This window comes from Colossoma macropomum, unplaced genomic scaffold (genome assembly GCF_904425465.1).
Source record: "Colossoma macropomum unplaced genomic scaffold, Colossoma_macropomum, whole genome shotgun sequence".
NCBI lineage: Eukaryota > Metazoa > Chordata > Actinopteri > Characiformes > Serrasalmidae > Colossoma > Colossoma macropomum.
The window spans coordinates 24,317,510-24,334,996 of record NW_023494801.1 but is presented as its reverse complement, the minus strand read 5'-3'; the positions used below and the strand labels follow the sequence as shown (position 1 = coordinate 24,334,996).

At 38.0% G+C, this 17,487-nt stretch overlaps 2 protein-coding genes across 10 annotated transcripts; both read right to left on the bottom strand.

Annotated features, from left to right (window-relative positions):
* Positions 1–295: 295 nt before the first annotated feature.
* cant1a (calcium activated nucleotidase 1a) lies at positions 296–4,837 on the bottom strand. 9 transcript variants are annotated; one of them, XM_036590130.1, is made up of 4 exons: positions 4,724–4,837; positions 2,759–3,424; positions 2,349–2,552; positions 296–1,171 (listed from the first exon to the last, which is right to left on the bottom strand). In XM_036590130.1, the coding sequence occupies exons 2-4, from the start codon at positions 3,396–3,398 to the stop codon at positions 801–803; spliced, it is 1,215 nt and encodes a 404-aa protein (XP_036446023.1). In that variant the 5' UTR covers positions 3,399–3,424; positions 4,724–4,837; the 3' UTR covers positions 296–800. The 9 variants fall into 9 exon arrangements, with proteins under 9 accessions (XP_036446023.1, XP_036446022.1, XP_036446029.1 ...); XM_036590129.1 differs by having other exon boundaries at positions 2,759–3,421; XM_036590136.1 differs by having other exon boundaries at positions 2,759–3,382.
* A 4,332-nt stretch (positions 4,838–9,169) lies between these two features.
* syngr2a (synaptogyrin 2a) lies at positions 9,170–12,911 on the bottom strand. Its single transcript, XM_036590157.1, has 4 exons — positions 12,704–12,911; positions 11,108–11,345; positions 10,481–10,617; positions 9,170–10,394 (listed from the first exon to the last, which is right to left on the bottom strand). The coding sequence occupies exons 1-4, from the start codon at positions 12,800–12,802 to the stop codon at positions 10,203–10,205; spliced, it is 666 nt and encodes a 221-aa protein (XP_036446050.1). The 5' UTR covers positions 12,803–12,911; the 3' UTR covers positions 9,170–10,202.
* Positions 12,912–17,487: the final 4,576 nt, after the last annotated feature.

Genomic DNA, 17,487 nt, shown 5'->3' with positions numbered 1-17,487 from the left:
AGCATTGTTATACACAGTTTCATTTTACAGTTATATGAATTTGTTTGTGTGATTCAATAAATGACCCGTCCAGGGTGTTTCCTGCCTTTCACCCAATGAACGGTGAGATAGGCTCCAGCACCCTGTGTGACTCAGAAGGATAAGCGGCTTAGAAGATGGATGGATGGATTTAATAAATACAGTTAATTCAAATGTACAGAAATTGAACTGATTGGCAAGAGAAAAAAAATAAAACAAATGAAGGATGTTTTCTGACTTTTGCGTAGCACTGTACTTTCAGCACAAGAGTAGAATATAAGCTTTTGTCTTTTTATGTGACACAAAATGACACTCACACATACACCCAAATAGGAGATTAGACAAGTGTTTAGATTCTTTCATGTAAAAAATGACATTCAGCACAATCATATTTGGTACAGTACAAACATCTTTAGAAGTACATGTATCTGTATGTGCAAGACTTTGACTGCATTTTGTGTTCATTTCACTCAATTACATTCATTTCACAAATCAGTATTTTACTAGCATGAGACCACAAAAGCAGTGAGAAGAGTCTAACTATAAACACAATAAACTTCCAGAGTTCTTGGCACATGCTCTGAGGAGACGCTCACTGACAAGTTGAACAGTGTGCCTTGTTATTCTGTCTCTAAATAAATAACCCCAACCCCACTTTTCACAAGACATGAGTGAGACTGAAGTCACACCTTCAGCTCACATGCTTAATGTCCACAAAGGCCCTATCACACAAAAGTAAAAAGAAACATCTAAACTGATTTTTCTGGATCATTCTTTTGGCACTAAATAAACTCAAGTCCTTCATATTTCACATCACCAATCTTTGTTTCAGGAAGCAATATACGGCCATCAAGAGTGAAAGCCAAGATGTAGGTTGCTATCTTCCCAGCATCTTCTTCAGATTTCAGGGCAACTATGATCTGGTCATCCGTGTTTGGGATAAACTTAAAAGAGGAGAAGCCATGGGTGGGATTTAAGGGTCCCACTTGGCTTACTACAATATCTGTGAAGTCTGCAGTGCAGCAAAGCATCAGGTTCGTGGCACGCCGTTCATCTTCCGTTTCATCATAGCGCTCTGTGCTAGCACGACGCGGCAGGAAAAACCAGCGCTGGAGAGTGTCACTCCAGGCAGCCGACTCATGGATGAGATAGCCTTAGGTGAGCATGACGGTAAACATAAACACATGGGAAAAAAGACAGTTTAGAGTCTTTGTGAAAAATGGATGAATAACTGCCCAAAAATAACTTTCTCTAGCTTTTTACCTGAGCATTTAACCCTTATTATTATTTCTCACTTGTAGTTCGTTAAAACAAGTGGAGACAAATTCTGTCCAAAGTGCAGATTCTAAACCTTCAATTCATACCACATTTCTTTTTGTAATAGGAAAGGAGGTAGTTTATTATGATCTGAATCTGAGCAGAGATCAAATTCAGATTTTATGGGGAAAGAACAGCTTTTTGAGAAAAGCTTTTTTGTCACTGGGACAAAGCAGAAAAAGTCAAAAATGCAGCATGAAAGATGCAGATGGAACTCTGCAGAACAACAGATCTCCAGGAAGAAAACTGGTGACCACTTGTCAAAAAAGTACAAACAGAGAAAAAAAATACCCTTTTGCTGTGTTTGTAAAGCTAAAATTGTCCACCCAATTTTGCGATATGCCATATTCTAAAAGTACAACAAATTACTATATACTAAGTTCAAAAGCACTAATTCTAGTAAAACCTCTTTTGGCACAAATGTGTGAGAACTTGTAGTGTGCCTGCAATTACAAAAATATGATAAGAATTATACTACTGTTGCTGATTTGCCTGAACAGAAATTGAAGCTAAACAAAAATGAGTGTTGAATAAAAGGTAAAAACTTAAACTAGAATACAACTTTGAGAAGAAACTTAAATGTAATCCAAAACAGCGTTCTGTTAATAATGTTTAAAATAAATAAATAAATAATACGGCAAACTTTAAATTAATTAGATTGTGGGTCAATAGGACATTTTTCATGTAAAATCACTTGATACGAATGCCGATACATAAACATTTATAAAATGAAGATATCTGGACAACAGCTACCTGGAAAAGCATTACAGGGATATAAAACATTTATTTCTATAGGGTATCAAGTTCAGTAAAATGCAAACATTTTAGCACAGCACTGCTTACATATTCTGCCCCTCTGGAATACAACAAATGTTGGTCAAATTTAAACATCTGTCTGATGCCGATAATTTTTTAAGCAATTATCTGCTGATTCATGCTGATTATCAGCTGTTAGTCCATACAGTACATGGAACTGAAGTGACTAAAATATATTTAAGACCATTCTCTTTCACCTGGGGGACTGATTCCAGCTGCACTGCGGAGAGAGTTGTACTTGGAAACCCAGTTCTGGTGCTGCACATCTCCGCGGAAGCCCACCACTTTCACCCATTCAGGATTGTTGTTGACCACTTCTCCTGTAGTGGTGGTCCACTCTTTTCCAAGACCACCCACATACAGGTGGTCGTCCTTTACAGCAAGCCACTCTGCCTTAAAACCTAACAGAGTGAGAACATTAAGGCACTTCACCAGTGTGACATGGATCTAACCACTTAAACTGCAGTCAACGGAAATACAAAACAATTACAAAGGACTTGCAGAAAAATTTCACCCAGAACATAAGATGGGAAGCAATGAAAAATCAAGTTCAATACAAATTTAAATACACTTTAATTGCTGTATCAACAATTAGACAGATACTGACCTTTAGAGACAGAGCCATCACCATCTGGCAGTATAACCCAAGGCACTGCCTTTTTTCCATCTATGTTGTATACCACACCTGTACGATCGTCCACGCTGTACAACTTCCCATTATAAGCTACCAACTCTGAAAGCTCCATGCCTCGCCCTTTCTCTGCTAGATGGCTCTCCAGCACCACTTTTTCTGGGTCCCACTCTACTGCCACTTTGTCCCCACTTTCCGACACTAGTAGGTGGCCCTTCCGCATGTAGCTGAACCAGGTCAGCTTATTCTCAATGCTTGAGTGTGTGTCCAAGTCAGCAATGACCCCAATGCGGTAACGTGTGCCCTGGAGGGTGCGTTCAGGAGGACTAAGGGGGTAAGTGTCATTGTACTGATCCTCACCCACAGCCTCTGGGTGGTTTAACCTCCAGCCATATCTGCCACTGGGCTGTGAGCGAATAGGTGCCAAGTGCATGTAGATGAGAAGGACAAGAGTTATTATAGTCACTACAAGGATGATGGCTCTCCATTTGATGCGGAAGCGGGGGTCTGTGGGGTTGGTCATAGAGGCCAGCATTGGAAGTCCTCCTACTGAGATGCGCAAAGAGTTCATGGGCTCATTATGGTCCAGACGGGCATAGCCTGGAGAAACAGGCATGGAGGAATGAGAGGCAGTCAGACCTACTGAGACAGAAGAGGACAGCATTAGGCAATATATTAAAAAATAATAAGGATCACTGGATCTCTAATAGTATTTTTTTGGAATATGCAGGACTGCCTTCCTAGGCTTCAAAGCAAGGTGACTGATTAGTATCATAATTCAGCATTACAACACCACTTATTTTGTTAGTAAGAACAAAATCTGTAATTTAAAATCAAAATAGGCATTTAGCACAAATCCTATTCTACAAACAAAATAATACAGCCCCATAACCAAGCCTAACATATTACCACAATTTTGCCAATATCTCTATTCCTACCGCATACAGGAAGCAGTCACATATCCTGCTACTACGTGTCCCTCTTTGAGGAGCACTGAGAGCAGGACCTTCTCTGATAAAAGTACACTGTTGACACTAAGGAGTGGCTTGACAGCCAATACGAAGGCAGCCAGAACAGGAAGGATATAGCAAGAACAGGTAAGGCAGGACACTGCAATGGCAAAAATCTTTCACTACAGCCCAACCCTTTTACTAAGAAGGGAAGAATGAAACTGCTGTCTGTTGATAATCCCTTCTCAAACTATTGCATTCATTTTTAATATTAGATCATTTTGTGCATAGTTACCCATGTACAAAAATTCAAATAAATTTGTGTACACATTTTTCCTCTCCAACAGTAATATGGAGGAAGAGGAATCACAGTCTTTTTTCCTGGTGAGGGGAGCACTCTTTAACTTTTCAGCTGTTTTGAGTCTCCTTACATTATTCTACTATAATGTATCTGGAAAAATCTGCATTTAACAGAGTGCTGTTTAGATATTGAATGAAAGACTAAAAAGGTGTAGTGACTACCAGATTAATTTAAAAGCACCACACATATGGAAAAGGCATGCTTTCCTGTTACTTGCAATGCCAGCACTGACAACCTGGAATGAGTTCAGAGGGCTTGAGCCATTGGCAAAATATCATATGTAGTATATGTCAAACAGAATGCTATTCAGAATTGAGCCTTTGTACATCATCTGATAACTGAGAGTAATGTTGAGGCAGCATTTGTGCAGTCATCTACCTCATGTACACTAAATTGTTCTATTAACTTTCGTCATATAATGTTACATCAGTCACACATGAATAATTCTAGTATGCAAATCTAAACCAATTGATTAGGCTCACACAAGCAAAGCCTTTCAAATCAGGAACAGAGACTGCCTTGGGAAGAACAATCGAGATTAAAACATTCCGCATTATCGTAATGAGCCGGTCTACCGTGAACAGTCTAAAAGCCCTCTGTAGCTGATGTAGCTAGCTAACGCTAACTTACTCTGTGAAAACGGACCGTTAGGGTGTAGATGATGCTTTAGTATTTTGATGTCGGTTTCACCGTGGTATCATGTCCTAACGCATCGATGTAAATACTTCCGCAATCTAGAAGCTGAAATACTAATCGGTTTTCCACTATCATTGCTGCGCAGCATTTGCGCATAACCAGTGACACCCTCCTAAGATAAAAAACACGTTCCTCATATTCAATTCCTTTTGTGTGCGATCTTTCAGTGTGATATAGCACCCTACCCTTGCCTACACCTTACATTTGCTAGTTACACTAGTTGACTTTAAAATGTAAAAAAAAAAAAATGAAGAACGTTTTTAAACACAAGCAGTTTTTGCCTAGATCTCTCTGCCAGAAGTATTTTGGACATTACCTAAAAACATTTTCCTTCCCATCTAGTTTAGAATTCAGAAGCAAGCAAAAATGACAGAAAAGAAGTAAAGGAGAATAAAAAGATGTAGTTACCAATGTGCAAACAAGAGTACCGCAACATTGTGGTTTTTCATGCATTTAACTTGACTTACAGTTCAACATAATCTACCTAGCAAGAACGCATACAACCCAGTTTTTAAACTCAAAAGGTAAGCTCCACCCCTGTCTGGGTTAACTCTGCAGTCACTGCTTATTTTATTCCAAGTAAATGTTATGCTAAAACTGGACCCAATAGTCCCAGCTGCAGCCTTGGAGACAACACGATACACATTAAATGATCCTTTAAGTAAATATTTAAACATAAAGTCCATAACAGGATATTTCTGAAGGGGTCTAGTAAGCCTGTTAGCTATAGCTTGCTAGCAGGTCAAGCTACTTTTGTCATGGTTTGCTCATAAAATGAAGAAATAAAGTACTTGTAAAAAACATTATATTATTTTGCGTTATTTTGCTAAATATAATGTGATGTCATTTTGTAGGTAGTATGGCAAACATTAACATCGAAGCGTTAGGTTAAATCAAAAGCAACTGGTTAGCTAAGTAGCTAACAGGATGCTATGAACATTTCAGTTAGTAGAAAACTAATAAGGAATGATAACCTATTATAAAGTGCTAGATAGACCAAAACCCTTATTGCTGGTAGGCTTATTTTATTCACAAGAGTGAAAAATACACATTTTATACTTATACTCTCTGGGTGAAGACGCAAGTGAAATAACATACGTTAGCACTAAGTGCACACGCATGCACATTTTTAGAGCTCCTGAGAGCGTGGCATCTCCAAAGCTGCAGTAATACCCTACTCCATTTGGGCGACTAGTGTTGCCAACTACTTTCAAAGGAAAGTAGCTAAAGCCTGCTTGAAAAGTCCCTAAATGTCACTAGATGGCGCCTTGTCTATGACGTATGTGCATTCTGCTTATGTTGCCTTCAAGTCCTCCTCGGACGTCTTCAAGTGGTTTTGATTGGAAAAAATGTTTTTGGTTTACTTGTAGCCGGGAGTCCGAGAGAGCACAACTGACCTCGCTCTCTCTGGGTGGGTAGGATGGCCCCTCCTTCTCCCCCCATCACTCAGCGCGATGCTAGTCAGCGCAGGCGTCTGTTTGCTGACGTGACAGATCTGGCGGTTGGCGCTTTCCTCCGAGCGCGTTCGGCTGTCCAGTGACGTTGCGTGAGCGGCAGTTCGAAAAGAAGCGGTGGCTGGCTTCACAGGTCTCGGAGGAAGCCTGTGTTAGCCTTCACCCTCCTAGCGTTGATAGCATCGTGTGATTGGGGGAGTCCTAACTAGCGGGTGGAATTGGAGACGACTAAATTGGGGAGAAAAATCGGGTAAAAATAAAAAAAAAGTCTGAGAGAGTCTATATATATACATTATATCTGTATTTCCATGTGTGGATGGTTTCAGGCTTCAGTGTTAATGTTGTGGCTGATGAATAACTGAAATACGACCAGTTTATCAGCGGTTGTCATTGTTTTTTTGTTGACACGCCCTCAACTCGGAAACTCGGGGATCATTGAAAAATCCGAGTTTCCCGCTAGTAAATACGACACTGTGGTGCCGTTCATGTGCATCCATCTCGTAAATACAATATTTCCGACACGACTTAAAGGCAGCATTAGTTTCAGATGGTGTCAGCCTTTTACATTTGGTTGCTTCTCTCTTACTCTCTGTGCTCACATGTACTATATTTTAATACAGCTAAATTCCATATAAAGCTGTTCTCATTTACATATTTTTCTACGTTAATCAGCAGTCACTTCCAAGCCATTTTCAAGCAGTTGTTCTACACTGCTAAAATTCAGACTTTTAATCACAATACACATAATAATCACCATACACATAATGTAAAGATAATAGCCGTGATGTGATTTCAGCTATATTTACATTTCAAACTCAGAGATAAAGTTAGAAGTAACAGAATATCTTTTTAAATTTTCTCTCTCACATGGCACGCAGCCTCCGTTTGAATAACAAACCACAAAAAGGATGTTCCGTTTTTAGTGTGACAGTAAGTGACTGGTCAAAGTGAATGATCAAATTAAAATATTTAAATTAAAACAAAGGAGGAGCCCCAGAGAGCACAGCAAATGTTCTTCCTAAGACAGCTGAAGAAATTCAACCTGCTGCAGAGCCTGATGAACCAGTTCTACACAGCAGTCATTGAGTCCGTCCTCACATCATTCATAACCATCTTGTTTGGCTCTTCCACCTCACAAGAATGAGCCAAACTCCAGCACATAATCAGAACAGCAGCAAGGATCCTTAAATGTAGCCTGCCAACATCGTCAACAAATCACTGGAACTTTGCTTTGTTCCTACATGCTTTAAAACATCTACTATCATTCCAGTCATCTCAAAAACATTACAGAACTAGATCACTACAGGCCAGTAGCTCTGACCTCTGTAGTCATGAAGGTCTCTAAACACCTGGTCCTAGCCCACCTGAAGACCATTACAAACCCTTAGCATACAGAGCTAACAGATCTGTCAACAATTCAGTTAACTTGGCCCTGCACTTCATGCTACAGCATCTCTGTCCCAGCTGTCTGTACCAGATCCCATCTGCCAGTCATGGACTTCCTGACTAACAGGAGACAGCAGGTGTAGCTAGGAAAACACATATCAGACCTCCAGACCCTCAGTACTGGTGTACCACAAGGTTGTGTGCTCTCACCATTTCTCTTCAGTCTCTACACAAATGACTATGTCTTTAAGGAACCAGCTGTGGTGAGCCTCACAGCCAAAGGATGTATCCTGCCAATGTTTCAGGACATCTACAACAACAGCAGGGTGATGAAGCACACTGGCAAAATTACAGCTGACCCCTCTCATCACCTCTTCCAGCCACTCTCTTCTAGTAGAAGATTAAGGGCCATCAAAATCAGCATAACCAGACATGCTAACAGCTTTTTCCCCAGAGCTGTAGCACTCATTAATCACAGTGGACATGTCATACTTTAAACCAAACAAACCTCCTTGCTGTATTATAATAACTCCTTTGTAACATAATGCTATTTGTACATATGTACAGTTGTTAAATTTCTGCAAATATTCATATCATTGTGTAATATTCTGTATATAAGTTTTTATAGTATATGTCATCAGACCAGCATATGTATAGATATTCTTATCTGCATATGTACAGATATTTACACCTCTCTTTAGCTCCTCTCCATGGCTCTTTATTATTCATTTTCCTTTATTTCCTTTATTCCTTAACCTTGATTTTCGCTTAGTAAATACTTGTTTTGTTTGCTGGTCTGTTTAGTATGATACATGTCATACACATATGTGCATTCACCAAGTCAAATTCCTTGTATGTGTAACATACTTGGTGAAATAAAGTGCTTCTGATTCTAAGCAAACAGTACAGATTCAACGTTGTCATGAGTCATTCTGAGGTTTGATGGGAAATTGTAGAGAAACTGACCAACTCAATTTCTTCAAAATGGTGGTGATAGGAACCAGGGGTCACAATATCTACAGCGAATACAGCCATTTTATTTGCTATCCAAAATAACACCTGCATGTCTCTTCTGAGTTTTTATATGTATTGATTTTAAGAATATGTTTAGGCCAAAGGCTTACCTCATTACTAAAATGCAACAATGCCTCAGGCATCGGGCAGTGTATTCATAACCATTTCAGCTAATAACTTTGTGTGAGGCAGCTTTTAGAGGTTCAGACGTCTGGTTCCTGCCACCATAGTGGGGTTTTTGTATAATAAGGATATAATAACTACTTCTGCATCTCAACAATTTAATTATGCAGAAATTTTAAAAACTTGTTCAAATTCCCCATTCACTTCAATGTCTTTATTTAGAAGCAACCAAGCTCATGTAGACACATACATTACTCATAAAAGCTGTCTGCAGTACTACCCTTTTAATGGTTAGTGGTTTTAATAAAAATCTTGATTAATCATTAAGAGAGAGAGAGAGAGAGAGAGAGAGAGAGAGAGAGAGAGAGAGAGAGAGAGAGAGAGAGAACCCATGCTCTGAAAATTTGGAAAAATCTACTTTCCATGATTGGTATTCAAAAAATACAGCACTGGTACTTCAGACTTTAAGGCACAATTCTTATAATCAGAGGTAGAAGTCCTTAATTTGGCTTCCTGGTATAAAACACATTTATGTAAATATAAACACAACTTTGTAATAAAACTGTAAGATTCATTTAGCAATCACCATTTTCTTCTTAAAAACAAATCAGGCGCAAGACAGAGAAAATATATAAAAACAAGGCATTTCAAGTGCACATTCATTATAGCTGATACTAAAGCACTGTTTTACAGTAGTTCATCAGGCAGTACTTTCTACTTTCTTTTAAAACAATTTGCCATATTATTATCAATTTACAAAATATCTAAATCCCATAAATACAAGACAACCAGAACATTTTGTGCATAAACCTGTTTGGCAGTACATTTGGTACTTAAACATGGTGTCAAGTTAGTATCAGATAATTTGGCTGTCATATGTTATTTTCTTTTAATTCATCATGTAACCATGTAAAATGCATACAATATTTTTTATTGCTTCTTTTCAGTGTATACTGGAGGACTGCACAAACTGCAGTAATAAGTATGAAGCCAAATTTATCTTTAAAATATAGGCCTTTCCTTGCCTATTACTGCATTAGAATGCAGTAGAATTCTATGAAGAATCTAAGTCATTTGCAATAGGCAAGATACTCCTTACTAACCTTTTTTTGCACTTAAGTATTTTAGCAGTGAAGATAACACACCAGACACATCATCCTGATTGTCACTAGCAGGCACGTAATTATTAATAAAACGAATGAAGATACTAAGGCCCATATTCATGAAAGCTTTCAGAAGAAGTGGTGACCTAGGGTCAAATTTGGCCTTTTACAAGCTCATAAATACAGTCAAATGGAAATGAGAAACAAAAATCTGGATTATTATTCTTATGCATACAGGCCCAGATAAACAATGGAGTGCAATAGTCAGTGCATGCTGACAAAGCTGACTTGTGTTGAATGTTTCCTCAGCCTTGGTGAGCTAAGTGTTATCATTTAATATGCTGGTGGTTGGTAGCTTCCATCGCCTGTGGGATTGTGACTGAAAGGGGATTGCTGGTAGCCTTCTGGAGCACTGGGGTAAGCCGGGTATGGGGTGTTTTGGTCATGTGAAGGATCTGTGTAGCCCAGACCGACCTCATCTATGCCTTGGCGGCATCGTCTATAGGCAAATAAGGTAAGCAAAGCCTAGTAGGACAAAAAGATAAGGTTTGTTTCAGTTTATCAAGCACATAAGTTCTACCACATGCACTGCAGGGTAATACGGTGCTCACCCAGCTGACAATGGAAAAGAAGGAAAAGGCTATCACAGCTCGGGCAGCATCTCCTGAGATACCCTCTGTCTGAGTGGTATGTGACCACTGATTGGCCAGGAAGCAAAAACATACAAACCACAAGAACGTCCATGCACCTGGCAAAAAGGGAAAAGACAAAGTCAATATAACAGAGCAGGAGGGGCACAGAAAAGAGCTGTGACTCATGGACAGGAATTGGGGAAGTTGTAAGGTATGATTAACTGCTGTTGCCCTTAGAGAATGAAACTACAAATTCTACTTTGGAATAATACCAATTTCTGGCAAATATGTGATTTGCACACATATCGCTGCTGTCAGAAGTAAACCTAATATCTCAATTTTTTTCCGTTTTTCAGTTTTTGATATTATTTGAAAATGCCTGTTGCTGTTTACATTGTGTGTAAATTTCATGATGAATGGACCAAAGAAGCGGCCCAAAAATGACTTGAAAAAATTCTGGTTCCGTTGACTTACATTAAAATTAAAGTATGTGTTTTCCTTCTCCTGTAAAGTTATCATTTTGGAGAAATATGTTTTTCTTCCGACAACAGCAATATACACTTGTAAAATAATATATTAGCATTGGTAACAACAAGATTCTCTTACCAGAAAAAACAAGATCACTGATGACAATGTATTTCCTCTCCTTGGCATTACTGATTTGAGGAAAGTACGCATCCAAAATAGTGAAGGCAACACATGCCAGGAAAGCTAGAATTCCTACTGCACTTCCATAACTGCAGGCGTTGTCATTTTGGTTAAATATGCATTTAGTTTCTGATTGAAAATACGGGTTAATGAAACCCTCTGCAGTGATGGTTGCAAAAACCACAATAGAAAACACCTGAGAAATAGAAAAGGGATAGAAAGAAAATGAGTAAGCACTACAGAATGGAACATACTGGTAACACAAACATTTCACAGTCAAACTACGGAAACTAGGCAAGTTAGCGGAAACCATGAAACTACAGTGTAAAAAAATGTGAGTTAGAACTAAAACATGTTCTACTTAACCTTAAACAGTTTACTTTGTTTTAGCTGTTGTGTATCTATCCCTTAATGCACAATCATACTCTTTAAACGTAAGCAGTAAGCAATAAATTGCTGAAGAAATCTGAAAGCTAAACTCATGGACACACAGCCAGTGCCTTTAGTTTCAGTAATAACTGCAAAAGCAAAACTACAAGAGGAACTTTTTAGTAGTCCCTTTTTGTGAATGACATATATACACATATATATATACACACATATATACACATATATATATATACACACACATATTTGTTTGTAGTATTTGAATCTGCAAACAGGATCAAGTAGTACTATTGCACCGTTTCCCAATCCTGCTCCCACAGCCTTAATGGTTTTTTAGTAAATATACTATATATGGAACCATGACAACTCAATGAGCCATCTGAATGCATAAATGTTTTTTTCATGCCTAAATGGATAGAAAAACCTGTTGTATATTGTTCTTTAAATAATCTTTTAAAAATGGTTCTATACAGCACCAAACCTGGCAAAAAACCTTTTTGTTCATATTTTACAGAACCAGTTTTGTTGGAAGAGTAGAGTTCCGCACTGCATATTTCTCCATGCTCTTTTATTTTTATTTCATTACAGATTTAGTACCAAGTTGATGAGCTGAGTCAGATGGGGCGTTTTTGGAAAAAAGAAAATACTGAAGATGTCGCGCAGGACTGCTCCAGGACCAGTTTTGGGAAACCTCGTGCTTCTCTGTCCTTAAAGCAGGCCCATCTACACCAAAGTCAATATTCAATAGGCGACCGATGAGTCATCAATCGACAATGACTTGCTTTGGTCAGAAATGTACGTGCTTAATGTATTAAGTTACAGCAGCCAGATCATAGTGATACCCTGAAATAATAGTTTAATTTGTTCAGCTTAGTTAATAACTTTAAGCTTAATTTAACTTTAAGGCTACATTTAAGCTTGACTGCTCAAAACTTTCAGTTCCTTGTAACCTCCTGCAGCTAGCAGCTGGCTTTCTACCTACTCACATTCTGCTAGCTAGATGATAGTTAACTGCTTACAGATATAGTATCTGCAAAACAGTTTTAACGCCGTGCCAGTGCAGGTTTGTAATTTCTAGACGTATAATTTTTCATTATGAAATGCGGATGACAATGCTAGCAAGTTTGCTAACCGGCCAATAAAGGCTTTGATCTGTGAAACACTTACCCAGCTCAGTACTCGAAGTATAGTCTGAGGCTGCTTAATGAAGCTCTCGCAATCAAAAGAACCACCAGCGAGAGATGCGCCGTAAGCACTTCTTTCCATTTTGTAGCAGTTCTTACAACTGTTAGACGTCCTACAGCACAGCTTTCTGTCTTGAAACTTTTCTGTTTACCTTTGCATTTGTTTCCTGAAAGCAGCGTGCACCACCCCTCCAGGAAGTACACGTCATTAATTCAACGTCACTAAATGCTAGCTTCAGTACAAACTTCCCAAATGGTTTCCGAAAACTATAAAAAAAAAATTCTTAATTTATTTTAGATTATTTTAATTTATTTGAAATTGTCGATACGACGCTCATACAGTTTTTCAACAGTAACGTTAAATTACTTTTCTCTGAATATTGAAAAAAATGTTTGTGTGTTATGCTTGAGGCATCCAGTCAAGGGTGAAGAAAACACATTATCAGTGTTAAATAAAAAAAAATTGTACAGATTTTGAACTCTGCTCCCATGAAAGCCTGAAAGGGCCCATATGTACTGTTTCAAAATGTACCGTTCACTCCTGACTCCATAACATATATGTAAACTAAACTACAAAAATCACTTAAGCCGTCACCTCTTTAATGGCATCAAAGTTGTTTGCTCTTTTAATTGAAGAAACGTAGGCTTGCTATAATAACCAGTAAGCCCATAAAATAGGTTGTCTTTTTTTGATTTTTAAAAATCCTGAAAGAGAGATTTCTAAACTTTTTTTTACATTTTGCTTTAATTGAGTTGACAAAAAAGTACAGGGCAAAAAAGCGAAATTAGTCAATAGGAAATACTTTAAATAAAATGGACGAAAGAAGTGAAACTACTGTCATTACAACTAACAATGAAAGGTCACAAGACAATGCAAAAACAGACAGATAAGTGAAAAAGGAAGAAAAATGAGCAAGAGGGGGAAATGGAGCATAGTTAGGCATTTTGTCATGGGCACATATATATATATATATATATATATATATATATATATATATATATATATATATATATTTGTCTTTTTTGCTGGGTTTCTTCATAATGGTTAAAGTTTGAAGGAACAGAGTTAAGTCACAAATAAACAAATTAAAACAGGGTCTACATTTTTTCATTCTGAACATGGTATCTGAACATGATATTTACTCAAAAGAATGATGACATTTATATCCAATAATCCAATAATAAACTCCAAATTTTGTTTACAAAAAATGTCATGACATTTAAAAATAGACACATTATTCGTTTTTCTGAAATGGACTGGTATAAGCACATTGAAAGACCAAGCGTGCAGTTGTCTCTACAGCCAAAGTACAAGAAACACATGGCTCTGTCTCTAATTTAAATGTCTTCTGAAAAAGCTCACTAACTGGATATGGATGTTAAACATCATTTTGTAATGTATCTCTTTAACCTTAGGAGCAACTGGCAATGACTGATAAAAATAAATGGTTTTATCTCAAATTGACACCTCAACATCACAGAAAGTACAGAAAGTAGGAGGACAAAAATCACCAAAAAGAAGATGTTTAAACTCGTCTGTTACAGCATTTTGTATCAAACAGACCTACAGTAGAGACAAGTAGGCAATGAAAAAGTGTGCGTAAATAAGGACTTTTGAAGATATTTTTGGATGAGACATAGGGAAGATGAGTTGTTTTACAGATCCTCTCAAAGTGAGTTTTAGACCATATTTTGCAACAAAACAGTTGAAAGACAAGAAACACCCATCTCTGTCCAGTCAATCCTGACAAAAAGAATATTTCTCTTTCAAATCAGTAGGCTTTAAAATTTCTGAACTATTGTAATTGTCTCCCTGAAGAAACACGCTTTAGATTAAGTGACTATTCTCTTGGGGGATAGTTGTTGTTACTTTTTATTTAAATGTTTGTTGTCTGTTAAAATCTTGTTTTGACCTTGGTTCTAGATTGTCTTTTTCATTGTGGAAATCTCAGAGCCTACACACAAGTAACCTAACTGTTCCAGTGCTATACAGTTTTTTTCAGTGAAGGCAGTCATATGAGACTGGATTAGCATCAAAATCATGAACCCCAAAAATACTTTCCTAAGGGTGTTGCATGAACACCACCATTAATGGCCGGAGGCAAATTGGGTTTTGTTTAACAAGAGAGATCACAAGGTTTCTTCTGTACCATTGTGGCCACATCATTGGACTTCCATTAAAATAAGAAGTGAAAGTTGGGGGGGGGGTGTGAGTGATAGATTTCGACTATTCATGATAAAATGCCCTGTGAATTATTACATTTATTTTATTTTAACAGAAAACATTTTATTATTATTATTATTCTGTTGTGCTTCAAGCCACCTGTGACCACACTGTGAGCTTTATAGATGTATTCTATGGATGCCCAGGGCAAGCACATTAAACAGGTAGGTCTGTGATGCTGTACAATTTGTCAACACACAGTGCCTCTAACTAGACTGTGTTTTATTGGGAGGTGGAGGGTATCCTTTCACTGATAATCTAATAACACATCATCACACCATACAGGGAGCCAGTTAAAGCCCAATTCAACAGGCAGTCAAGGACATGGTGTGTTACTGAAACCATTTTTGAACAGATGAAATGCCAGTGGGGTGGCATTTTTCCCCATAGTCTGGTCCTTCTGATTGTCCCAATGGTGATAACGGCTGGTGCTGTATCGGCCCAGGAATCGGGGATGTCACAGATACATTGTCAGAGTCTGCCAGTAGACACAGATGTGTAGTGGAGGAGGTTGCAATGGGAGATGAGCCTTAATTTAAGCTCCTGAAGAAGACATCTGGTGCTGCAATGAAAAAAAGACAATGCCAGTTGTTCCATTGTATATGTAGTTTTGTTTAATGTTGTTTACACATAGAAGGCCTGAAGTAAAAAGGTCAAATAAGCAAAAAAGATTTGTAAATTAAGAAGCTGAAAAGAGCTTAAAATACTGAAACACACACATGCACATAGCTGCCTTGTGCTCTGTTTTCCATATGTCTAGATCTACACTTGCTTTTTGTTATTTGCATTTGTTGTCAACGTTGAGGAAAACATATTACATAATAATATTACTTTAAATGAGTTCCTAAACAATGTGCATTACTTTGTAAATGGGGTAAAGTTGCAATTATCATGTCATTCGGTATTTTCATATACATTGTTGTTTATAGTTTTGTGATGTTATATTAATACACAGATCTCGAAAAGGACTCATTATTAGTGGTACTGTACAACTTTTGAGAAACTGTTTGTTTGCTAAATTAATTATATTTGAAATAAAACAATGATAGCTAGGACCTATATTTTGCCTCAAGCACAAAAATAAGACAATGAACAGTTTACATTTCATCTGACACAATTCAGAGACACAATACAGAATTATGATATAAGAAAATGCATAGAAAAGCATTGTCAACAGCGTGGGATGCTCTGGAGCAGTCACATAGGATACAGGGGAGCTAGAGGGGTATTAAGCCCTCCAGCATTGTGCTCTGGAGCAGTGAAACTGCATTCTGTGGAGTGATGAAGCGATATCTAATGCATTTGTATAAGGTTTGTAATCCAGAACTGGATCTGTAATCCAGACAGTTCTGTAATCCAGAACTGATCATTCAACATCAGTACCTGACCTCACTAATGCTCTTTTGGCTGAATGCAATCAAATCTTCACAGTAATGTTGTTTTGGACATATAGTGTATCACATACATTTATCATAAGGTTAATATGGAGACAACAGCATGTAAACTTAATAAAGATCATTAGCAACACATTTCCTAATGGAAAACACCAACACAGGTTTTTTACTACCTCTGCTAAAATTTCACAAATGTTGATGCTGTATTTAGCAAGTAAATAAAATAAGTTATTTGGCTTTGTTGACATTAGTTACCTTCAGGATAACTGACTTTTCATTACATGAGTAAACATAAGAAAACCTATGCGAACTGAAATTTGATAATTGGATAAAACCTAACGTTACAGTAACAACTGCAATTTTAAAGTGCAGACTGGTTGGCAGTTTTCTCCAGGGAGAAACTTGATCATCCACACTGGTCACATTTGATTTGTATAGCAAATAAATAGCGAAAAAGGCTGTTGTAGTTGATTGTACAAATTTAAAAATTGCTGCACCATTACAATTAGTACCCGTTTTACAGTGTCATGTGATTACTTTGTGTTTCTTTTTTTTTGGATTTTAACCCAATTTAGTCGTCGCCAATTCCACCCGCTAGTTAGGACCCCCCAAGTCACACGATACTATCAACGCTAGGAGGGCGAAGGCTAACACAGGCTTCCTCCGAGACCTGTGAAGCCAGCCACCGCCTCTTTTCGAACGTCATTGGACAGCTGAACGCGCTCGGAGGAAAGCGCCAACCGTCAGATCTGTCACGTCAGCTAACAGACGCCTGTGCTGACTAGCACAGCGTTAGCGTTAAGTGATGGGGGAGAAGGAGGGGCCATCCTACCCACCCAGAGAGAGCGAAGCGTTGTGCTCTCTTCAACTCCCGGCTACGGCTGTAGCATCACCAGGGATCGAACTCGCGATCTCCTGATGATAGGGCTAACGCTTAGACGGTTGCGGCACTCAGGAGCGTGGCTTTGTTTTGATTTACTGGTGGCTTCATTTCTCAACCACTTGAAAGCAGCACAATTACATAAAGTTGTAAATGTAAGCACAGTAATCTTACAGTTAAAATCTGAACTATTGTGTAATAAAATGACCTGTGACCTGTTTAAAAAGATTTTAATTCAGTGGAATATTTTGATAGACATGTGTTAGTTA

Coding starts and splice junctions, on each gene's coding strand:
- cant1a (XM_036590130.1), bottom strand. CDS start 3,398: ATGCCTGTTTCTCCAGGCTATGCCCGTCTGGACCATAATGAGCCCATG. Junction 2,553..2,758: donor TGATGGCTCTGTCTCTAAAG/GTCAGTATCTGT, acceptor TCACTCTGTTAG/GTTTTAAGGCAGAGTGGCTT. Junction 1,172..2,348: donor AGCTGGAATCAGTCCCCCAG/GTGAAAGAGAAT, acceptor TGCTCACCTAAG/GCTATCTCATCCATGAGTCG.
- syngr2a (XM_036590157.1), bottom strand. CDS start 12,802: ATGGAAAGAAGTGCTTACGGCGCATCTCTCGCTGGTGGTTCTTTTGAT. Junction 11,346..12,703: donor TACTTCGAGTACTGAGCTGG/GTAAGTGTTTCA, acceptor TCTATTTCTCAG/GTGTTTTCTATTGTGGTTTT. Junction 10,618..11,107: donor CAGTGATCTTGTTTTTTCTG/GTAAGAGAATCT, acceptor CCTTTTTGCCAG/GTGCATGGACGTTCTTGTGG.